The sequence below is a fragment of the Falco biarmicus genome, chromosome 9 (genome assembly GCF_023638135.1).
Source record: "Falco biarmicus isolate bFalBia1 chromosome 9, bFalBia1.pri, whole genome shotgun sequence".
Lineage (NCBI taxonomy): Eukaryota > Metazoa > Chordata > Aves > Falconiformes > Falconidae > Falco > Falco biarmicus.
Genome location: NC_079296.1, coordinates 51,060,637 through 51,071,652, shown reverse-complemented (window position 1 = coordinate 51,071,652; position 11,016 = coordinate 51,060,637). Strand labels below are relative to the sequence as shown.

Below are 11,016 nucleotides of genomic sequence, written 5' to 3'. Positions count from 1 at the left end.
ATCCCAATATCTGAACTAGAATGGTATAGGATCTGTGATCCACAGTATCACGATTTCTACAGTGGGCAAACAGATTTCAGGTATTGGTGAAGCTGTAATTAAAACAATAAGGAAAACATATTAACATCTGGAAGACAGACAATCTGTGATAGCCAATATGACAAATTCGAGCCAGTCACACCAAGAAAAGCAGATGCACGAGAGCACAAATGCAAGCACATAGTGAAAAATAAGTGTTTCGTTATAGGATGATAAAAAGGAGACTCAGGACATCCTTTCAGGCAGCTGTGCTGTTCAAAGAAAAACACTCCACAAGGGGAAGTAAAATGAATCACTCACAAGAAGTAGTACTGTTGAATTCTTTTAATAACACTAGGAAAATATCATAGTATTAAAATCCTGCACGGGATCCTCAAAAGGTTATTTTGGTTGGGATTCCTCTGTGTTTATAAACCAAACTTTTTTTTTTTTTCCCAATTATGTTTTCTTTTAAACCAACTACTCCTTTACAATGGTATTTCCAGTTAAAACACAGCTAACCTATAAATACCTGAATACCACAACACACATTGTGTGCGTGGGGTTTGTTTAAATCTTAGCGGAAATAATGGTAAATCTATTCAACACAGGGAAGCAAATGTCGATTTGTTAAGCAGGGAATGTAATAGCCAGTAAAGAATACATTGCATACATAATACAGAAGGAAAAAAATATCGTCTGGAGTATGTGAAATTACACTGATTTTGCACCTTAAACCTATCAGAAGTTACTCTGTTGGCCAATACTAATCCACTGAACAAGCAGAACGTTGGTCAGAAGTCTAACGGTTCCTGTACCAGCACAGAGAGAATATAAGCAGTCCAATGCTGTTAAAAGAAAACATGAAATCCAGCTCATGTTTCTGGTTAGGGATCAATTTCTTCAGGAACTACTGTTAACATAACATCTTCGTTGCCCCTGCGTACAACCATGTTCAATGTACTGTCCTTTTTAATAATGTCACTGACATCACTGGCTGAACTTATCGACTGTCCATTGATGCTTATAATCACATCGTTGTCCTTCAGGCCACCACTGAAAATACAAAACAGCAATGTTTTAATATAATTGCCATTTTAGTGTCTTTACAATATTGGTTAAAGAGATTGCTGGTTTGTCCTATTTCCCACCCAACGGCAGTTGCACTGAGACACAGCAGGCATGCAAAAAGCAATCAGAATTTATGAAGCGGTGAAGATTACAATAGAATGCAGAAACCTCAGAAACTGGATAGATGCACAAGTTTGATGAATCCCATATTTCACAGCCTTCAAAGGAATTCACTGTTGCAACCAGTGCCGTAATTCTGCAATAAGGATCCTAGATGCTGACTCGGTAGAAGAGATAGAGACATGTTTTTTCTTTTAAAATAATTGTGACATGGCACTGATCTTAAAGGGGAAGTCCTCCAAGCTTTTATTCATGTATCCATAGCAAAGCAACGTGAGTGGCACTACGTGTTAATCCATGAAGAACTTCAGTCCTGGATCCATGCTGTTCTCCATACATAGCTTGGTGGCAGCCTTCACCTTACCTTTGTGTTTTAAACCCGAGCAGAATAACTCACACAGCAATCCAGCCCAGTCACCAAAAAGCATGCAAGTCCTTCCTCCTGCCTGCCTGCCCATAGCCCCCAGAATCCCTTCTCCTGACCTCAGCACCGTATGCAAACTGAAAACAAAACCTTCCCGACTCAAAGCAAGATGGGGCAGAACGAGAGCCGGCACCGCAAAGCTCCCCCCTGCCCAGGGTCACGGGTCTCTCCTCGAGCTGGCTGAGACTGCTGCCGGGACCAAGAACCGGGGTGGTGAGGGATACCATTGACTACAACATCTTGCCTGGTCTTGCACAACGATCTGGCTCCAAGTTATGGAAATACTAACCAAGTAACCAGATCAGACATGATTCAACCCTTCAGCATAATCCTTGTTCACAAAACCACAGAGCAGTCATCACCCTCTTCCGCCCGCAGAAAACGTCTTACATGAGTGTCTCCTGCAAGCAGGATGTCTTGGCCAACGTTTGCAACAAATCTGGTCGCCTACCGAAGGCATGGCATAAAACATTTTCATGGGAGAAACCATTCCGGATTATCTTGGTCGCTCATGCAGCCTCTCCACGCAACTGATAGCCAGGGCCGGTCGCTGCAGAGCTGCTCTGGTCCCCTACCAGCATGGCTACATGATGCACACTGGAGAGGGTATCGGCAGAACGGGGAAAGCCATCGGCAAGGGGATCAGGAGTGGCAGAGGCAGAGCAAACATGGCCTGCATTTTAATTGCCAGGCCAGCTTTCAGGTGAAACATTCGGGTCTGAGTTTGCCTTCAAGTTATGAGGTCACACTACCTCGCATCTCTTCTACCTCTCTACCGTCCTTCTCCCACGCTTCGCTATCCATTATCCTTACCCCTACAATGATTTTTCTGCACCTTCAGATCGGACCTGTGTGTCAAGGCAGTAAGTTCAGTCCCACGCTGCAGCAGCCATGTTATTCCTACGCTAACCACAGTGTAATTTCACATGGCAGACATGCACCGGCACCCTGCGCGAACAGCACTGCCAGCAAGAATTACCTACAAAACACGGCAATAATTTAGAGAGCACACTAGACAGCTGACACTGCGTATCTTACAGTGGCGTCCGGACTGCAACAAAAAGACACAATCCAACCATCCTCACGGGCTTCCTGAGAGATAACATATGCCTGGCTCCAAGCAGCTTTCTGCCTACTTGCCTTTGGTGCTACATACACCTCTGTTGGCACAAAGATTTACTCTTCTCTTAAACGATCTGTAGTTCCAGAAAATGAATAAATGTTTCCCTGGATTACTGAGCAGTTTCAAATCAAGGAAACTCTGAAAGCGTCTCCAGCAAGAACCAGCCAGACCAGTGCTAGTGACCACAGACCAGATGCTGTACTTCAGCCAGGCATCTTGTGAAGCATGGTAGCAACCCGCAGGTAAGCTTCTGGGCAAACACTGAGTAATATGAAGAAAAAGATCAGTCATCCAAACCCAAAAGCTCTTCCCAGTAACGTGACTCCTGACAAAGTTCTCACATCAAAGAGCGTCTCCTGCCAAGAGAGGATTTCACCCCTGACGGAGGCATGCCAGGAGAGCTGGTGGGTTTGCCCAGCACTGGGCTGAGACGGACACATCTTCATGAGGAGAATGCAATGTTTCTCCCTCGCCTTCCTAAGCAGCGACCAGCAGGGCCGTGAGGAGCGTGCACAAGCAAATCACTGGCATCAGTACAACAGATGTGTTGGAAGCAATCGTTGAGAAAAATGAAAACTGAGTTTTCACGCCCACTGAATCCTTGCCCTTTCAGCTGGGAAGGCTGCAATACCCTGATGCGTTTACAGTATCGCCCATCAGGGACCAGACTAAAACCACAAACCAATTTCCAGCAGACAACCTAATAGCTATCAGATGGTTGTAATTTTGTTAATTTAGCATAATCAAGATAGCCAGTTAAGCAGGGAACATTTTCTAACATTACCCCCTTAAGTCAGTGGCAGCGGTTTTGAGAAAAAAAGCACTTCAACTTACGCTTCAGCTGGTGTTTCTGGAATAACTTCAATAACATAGGCCCCAGAGACAACATCGGGAAAGTCTTTATGGCGATCCTTCAGCTCTCTAGCTTTGCTGGAAAATGAAGAAACAGCAACAAAAAATATTTTGACAAGATGGGGAAAAAAAAATAAATCACGCATTTTTACTTAGTTAAGTCACTTAACATTCACTAACTGAGGTGTTTTACACATGTTTACGTGACACTTCACAAATCCTTTTAACCCTTACAAGTATTCCAAGAATTATTACACCTTTTTGCACTCATACAGCTTTTTAATGCCTATTACTGGTAAAGGCAATCAGTTCAATAGATACAGAGGATCAGAACTAAAACACTTCCAAACCTAGTCACGACTTTAGAACTAGCAGATCCTGAACACCTAAAAAAGGTTTCAATGCTTTGTTATACCTGTGATCTTGCACAAAGGAAAACTTCTGGTTATTTCTACACGACGTAGTATCACCTGCTCACAAGTCTCTTCTGGTTTGAGTACAAATAAGCAAGTCCACACAAAAGCTTCATTTTACATTAAGTGAGTTGTTTAATGAAAATAATTTTATAGAAATGGAAACATGCACGTAGCTGCTGCAGTTCTTGACAGCATACAACAGTAACAAAGCCCCAGGACAAATTAACAATCACTAGCTATTCTCTTCTGAAGCATTACGGAAAAGAAAAAGCCAGGCAGTTGTTTAAAAACTAGCTCATGCAAGAGTCTACAGAAGAATTCAACCACGTAGCAGATGCAGAGAAAAAGGGAGCAGAAGTCGGCTGCGAGTTGTCACCAGCATCTACAGAGGTTCAAACCTCCTGGTTGTTTCTGCAGATCGTGAGCTTGATCCAAATGCATGCAGTGACCACACTTCGGAAAGGGGAGGAACCAACACTTTCACTTACCTAGGAGTTAGAGACATCATTCGTATGCCAATGTATTTCTTTTTGGTTACAGCTTTTCCTGCAAAAAGGAAAACGGGTCTCGATCAATCGCTTTTACCAGAAGAGCCTCAAAGGCTGTTGACTGTCTCGTTTATCACTATTTTCATGTTTTTCTCTTTCAAAGCAGTGCAGCACAGTACCTTTAGCTTGTCTGTCATGGGATTCAGTTAGGAACTTCTTTATTTTATCCGATGGGATAGCAAATGAGATCCCTGCTGTAACTTTTAATGTGTTAATTCCAATGACTTCACCATCCTGGAGAAATATGAAACTGTTATTAGTAAATCTGAAACGTCTCAAAGAGAAATGGATGATTTCTTCCAAGCAATCACAAAGACAAAGTCACGCAACACGCTCCGTAGCTGGTTTACAGTTTTCTAAATGGTTTCTTTAAGTCTAATTTTTTGAGTCTACTGATAAAAAAACTATTCTACAATTCTGGAAAACTGATGTGGCTATTCATCTTTCCACTAGCAAAAGAGAAATCGGAACTGGGCAGCTCCCCTGCCTGCAGCAGACAAGTAGCATATCCTCCAGCCACTTTTGGTCTGTTTATTTCAGCAGGCACCTTGCGAAGCATGGTGCCAACTGCTTGTAAGCAAATATTGCATAATAATATAAAGAAAAATGTCAGTTCACCACAAGCAAAAGCTTTTCCCAGTAATGTGACTACAAGAGGGAGTTTCAGATAAAACATCTCTGCTGTCACCCGATGATGTGAATGCTTCCGAGATCTCAGCAGCTTCCTTCCCTCTGTATCCCAGACAAAAACTATCCAAACACAATGTTTTAAATGGTGCTGAAACTTGTACTGTAAGTTGGCTGAAAAAAACCTGCCAAATCTCCAAGGCAGAAACCCTGACTAGCTCTTTCTTCAAATTTGTGCCGTCCCTCACTGAGGACCACTGCCTCTCCTCTGTTCGACCCCACGTGCCCATCCAAGGGCTCTCACACAGCAGCTGGGTTTTCCAACCTGCTCTGGTTGTTCTCTCTCGGGCTTATCCACAGCTGCTGCAAGGTCAGCTCTGACTACGTTCTAAACCATCAGCAAATAAACCCTAACGTCCTGATAAATACATGGGTTTTCAAACCCCTCAGTGTGATTCAAAATAAAGGGGTAGGTATGTTTTTGAACCATTAAGCTGATATTGCTGGCTGCATGGCATATAGTGAGGGCAAACACCTCACCTTTAAAATGTGCTTTTTACTTCTTGCAAGGCATGGGCAAAAAAAAATTGGGCATTACACTTACTCAAAACTATGCAAACTGTAAACACCTTAAATATTGAAATCCAAGCGTATCTTGTCATTTGCCAACATAAATAGAGACAAGTGATTAGTAAGAACCATGTGAATTTTGTGTAGTCAGCCAGATATTGAAAGCTCTGAATCACATTTCTGGTGTGGGGTTTTGTTTGTTTATTGGTTTGGGTTTGGGTTTTTGCTTTGTTTTTAAACTAAAAAGCGAAAAGTAATAAGCTTGACACCAAGCAAACTTAAAGAAACTCTTACCAGATTTACTAGGGGTCCTCCAGAGTTTCCATACTGAAAGTAAACATAAGGCAAGAACACGTTTTAGTATCTACCTCTTCATTCATGGCAAGCAAATTTTTAAAATATCTGTAATCTTTTCATTGTCTATTAAGTATGTGCAACAGAACAGTCTTAACATCCAAACCCATTAACTACGCTTAACATCACCCCTTTTAGCTGAGCTTGGTAGGTGCTTAGTCCTTCTCTTGCCAGAGTAAATTAAGAAAGCCAGGGTTCTTCTTTTGTTTTAATACTACCACACGAGCAACTTGGAAGGCTTTTAGGACAGCTCTGGGAGCTCTTAGTGAAGATTTCTTACAAGGCCAACAGTAGAAGTACAAAACCTATTGTTTTGCCTTAATGCAGAAACAAACTTGAACCCTTAAACTAAGCTTGGCTTCTTTTTTAGAAAACATGATGGATTTCGAAAAGATACTTATTTGCCAGAGAATATTGCCTCCTCCCTTGTAATTTGTAAGATTTTTGAAGTGAAGGCAGATATTGTACTTGGTGTGGTTCCTTGGGGGATTTTTAAATAACAATCGAGTGCTGCTGCGGCACAGATGTCCATATTTACATGGATGAAAGAAAAGCCAGCTATGCTCAATGTTCTTAAGAACTGTATCACGTGAAATTTTCAAAGCAACTATTTGAGAAATTTCAGAGCTGAAGGGAATGAGGCTCAGAGCGGGACGTACATTGATGATGGCATCTGTCTGAATATAGTCCATATCGGAGTTGCGGAGCCCCAGCTCCTTCCCTCCACGCTGAGTGGTACTAACGATCCCTGTTGTCACTGTGTTTTGAAGGGAAAATGGACTTCCAATCGCAACCACAAATTCTCCTGGTCTCAAGTCTGCAGACTGACCAAGCAGAAGAACTGGCAATTTACCCTATGAAAAAAACCAAAATTAAATTAAGAAAAAGAAGAAACAAGAAAAATTCAAATGTTAGGACACTACTACACCAGTAGAACAAACTCTACAGAAACATGAATACATTAGTAGAGCAGAAGAAAAGCGAGAGGCTTTTATCCCCTTGGCGATTTCGCTCGTTCTGTTTTCTTTGAAGATTTCATGTGGCTTGCTACAGAAACACCTCAATGAGCTTCCGCTCTAAAGAGTGGGCTCTTTGGACTGTAGGAGTACTTTTTCCACAATAGGTACCCATTAAATCAGAAACAATTAAAAGACCAAAGGAATATTTATGCTCTGCTGTACAAAGCAAACATGACACTAGGAATGAGTTGTTTCCAGCAGCTTCTTGAAATAATTGGCCAAGAGCTGCTGAAGTAACAATAACGTATTGAGAGTGAACACCAAAAAGTCATGAAAAAAACCAAAGGGTAACAAACATGCACATGTATTTTATATTTTCATAAGACACCAGCTAATGTTTCATCTTTCTTTTTTTAATTCTTCAATAGAGCATCTCTTTGAAATAATTATATTGCCACCTACATACACTGATGTCTTCTTCCGAAGATCTTTGAATTTAAAGACTTTATGGGATTTTTCTTTTATGACAGTAGGGGATACCATTACACTTCCCTTTCAAGACCTTATCTCTAAATATATTCAATGTTATTGAAGACATTCCCACTAAACACAAAACATTCTTAAAATCCAGCATCAATAGAGATCACTGCAATTTACAGCAATTAAAAAAAAAAAAAAAAAAAAAAAAAGAGGAGGGAAGGTTGAATCCCTAAACCCTTCCCAATGCAATGGATCAAGGGAACAGAGTTTCTCCAAGACTGAACTGGCTGGATAACAGAAGATTCAAGCTGGACCAATAACGCCCCCCCTGCAGCAATCAGAAAACAGCTGGGAAGTTCTTAAGGCTTCCTGCTCACCAAGTAGTCAAGAAGGGTTCTGAAACAGATCATGTTTCAAATAAATACATCGCCTTTATTTATCACCTGCCTGTGAAATACACATTGAGTGCCATTTCTCCTTTTCTTCACGTTTCTACAAATCAGTCTTTACCCTCTCAGTGATGTGACACGCTTTTTAATCATTTTATGCTTAACCCGTTGACCCAACGATCCTGACCCTCCCCGGCTATTTGACTATATGTATTTAATCATGTCACTAGACTGTGTCGGTTAGCATCAATGGACCTGGACATGTATAAATTCAGGTTCCGACTTAGGGATCTGGAGGATTAGGAGGTTACTGCACCCCAACTCAAACCAGAAGTCTGAAGGGATGTATCTGCTTGGCAAACCTAACATTAACCTAGCTTTCCTCCAAGCTTGCCTCACTTCAAAATTCTTTCCTTTGCTCAACAAACCCGGTCCCAAAAGGAAAAAGGCATTAGTATAAACTTTCAAAACAGGCCAGTGATTCTAGATGCAGTGGAAGCCCCACCTAGAGACTAACTTAAACCAACTTCCAAGGAGTGCATAACATAGTCAGTTCTTCATTAAAAACCAGGGTACCTTCAAGGTATTCTTGAGCTGCACACCTGAAGTGGAGATACAAATTGGCTTAATACCCCTTCTTGTAATTCATTCGTTATGGAAAACTTGTAAAGATGCCTTTTTCATCCCACACCTGTTCCAAAGCACACAGATTTATGTTCTATACTTGAAGAGACCATAAAGCTATATACTAGGCGCTCATGCAGCAAAGAAACAAGGCGGTATTCAGTATGCCCTGATTATTTGCACCGATTCCTGAGTTAGTGATAATTTTGTTTCAGAAACTAATAGAAGCTGAATCATTACTGAATTTTGGCAAAAAGGGAAAGTATTACATGTTTAAATTGGAAATCAAGAGCTAGCTCTTTAGTGGTCTTTTATCACCAGCAGTTTGAAAGCCTGTATTGGTTAGTCACCCTTAGGGACAAAAACGCACTAATGTCAACTAACGCAAATGCCCATCACCTGGTATTTTTCACCTACAGTTTTATTTCAAATATCCTAGCAGATACACAAAGTAGAAAGTAAAAAATAAAGGCATCAGTCATCACTGTATGCTTCTGCAAATACAGAAGTTATGGTTTTAATATTTAACAAGCCTGGTCCTGTGTATCCTTTATCCAACTCCTACAATTCCACCAGCAAAATCTTATTCAGATGAACAGATTGTTTCGATAAAACTCTGCTAAATCCCAGACAGGATAAGATGCTTTATGGAAACTTTATCTTTCAGTCTCCAGACAGCAAGAAATAATTAACCAACTGCTTGTTAAACGGAATCAGTTGCAAGAACAACAGAACAGGCAACACAGTAAGGACAAAAACATTTCCCTTTCTAATTATCATTCAGAGGAAAGTTTTCACAACCAGCAATGCTATTAAATAATAATTACCCATGGCCCCTATCAGGGCCACAGCCATAAAGCCAACCAAGTCTGCGGCTTAATTCTGGGAATACCAGCATTAATACCCAGTTTCCCCATCGTGATTGCAGCATGGCAGACAAGCAGCAACATCCCAAGGCAGCACTGCTGAGCGCAGAACACAGACCTCACTCCAAGGGACCTCTCCAGCACAGAGGGAAACAGGCAGCCACAATTAGCTGTGCTGGGAAGCACGCAGCATATGCAACACAAACAGCCCCATATGGGTATTGTTTGGACAGAGCGCGCAACCCTGGCCCTGCCTTCTCTCGCCAGATGCTGTTAAGCTTACGTAGCACGTGTTTTCAAGATGTTGTTGGTCAAGAGCAGTATCTCTTTTTGGCACTGGTCTTCCTTATTTTTAAAAAAAAAACCAAAAACAAAACCAAAAGAAAACACAAAACCCAACAAAACACAGAAAGTGGGGTTTGTTGATATCCCAGCACATGGAGAATGGATACTTTATAGAGAAAGAGGACATTTATCAGCAAATGAAACAACGGACATCTTTCTTTTTTTTCTTCATTAATAGAAAAAAAGACTGGTCGTGCACAAAGTTAAAGATTTATACAATGTTTCTGAGTTATAAAAACATCCACGAAGCCAAAATTGCGTTTGGCAGCAGAAAGAAAATACATGAACAATCTCTGACTAATACAATTACTTTTGATTGTGCTGGGTTTTCAAGCCTGTGCCTATATGAGCTAGGCTCCAGTTCAAATGCTGTATGGATTGGCTGTGGGGCAGCCCTGTGATTCAACATGCCTTCTGGAAAGAGTGGCTAACCTCTCCTTTGCTAGGAACAAAAATCCATTGCAAATATTGCCTTGTTCTGCACACATTATGAAACATAGCTTTGGGAAACATGTTCTTTATTTCTCATGATTTCGCAGCATGGTGCAGAGCACGCTAGCAGCACTGCATGTAAATACTCTCATTAGTGCCTCTACAAGTAAATGCCAGCAAACATTGGTTACAATGAATATATGTACTCTAGTGGCTTTAAATGTGGGGTTTTCTCTCTAAATAACCTTAAAAATCACATTGCCACATTCAGAACTAAACTTTCTACTATTTATTTGAATTGCAGAGGTGGTTTCAGTGAAATCACTATACAACCAGTCAAAATCCCAGGGCATCAAGTGATCGAGTGGGAAGTACGTCCTGCCGCAGTCCGTACGAGGAGCACTGGAAACGCAAGGCAAGCACTTACAGCAGCGTTGTAACCAGAACCATTTCAGGACACCCTGCCTGTGCCCTCACACCCTTCCACTGGCAAGCTCTTGCCTAGGATGTTAAGGCAGTCCTTGTACACTAAGTTTAAGGGCTTGGGTCTAGGGCCCTTCGTAACTATATTTAATAAACGGGCACTCTTCAATTTTTACATAAGGTCTGACGGTCATCGGGATGATGTAACTACTGTTGTAACTCGTGATTCTCTTTGGTTAACTATAGATTTGCCACAACAGTTAATTGAAATCCCAGGCAAACAAGCATGCCTTGCAGCACAATGAAGAGGGAGCCAGAAACACCCAGCACCTAAAACCCCAGCCTCCCCAGTGACTCACTGCACGACCTTGGGCA

The 11,016-nt window shown here is 41.5% G+C and overlaps 1 protein-coding gene across 1 annotated transcript in view; it reads right to left on the bottom strand.

Annotated features, from left to right (window-relative positions):
- Window positions 1-348: 348 nt before the first annotated feature.
- HTRA1 (HtrA serine peptidase 1) overlaps window positions 349-11,016 on the bottom strand; it is a gene marked incomplete at its 5' end in the record, with an annotated part of 33,734 nt that continues 23,066 nt past the window's right edge. Inside the window, 6 exons of the mRNA XM_056352090.1 lie at window positions 349-1,074; window positions 3,591-3,686; window positions 4,513-4,570; window positions 4,692-4,806; window positions 6,064-6,096; window positions 6,783-6,977. Of these exons, the coding sequence (XP_056208065.1) occupies window positions 906-1,074; window positions 3,591-3,686; window positions 4,513-4,570; window positions 4,692-4,806; window positions 6,064-6,096; window positions 6,783-6,977 (666 nt within the window). The remainder of the gene's footprint in view (window positions 1,075-3,590; window positions 3,687-4,512; window positions 4,571-4,691; window positions 4,807-6,063; window positions 6,097-6,782; window positions 6,978-11,016) is intronic.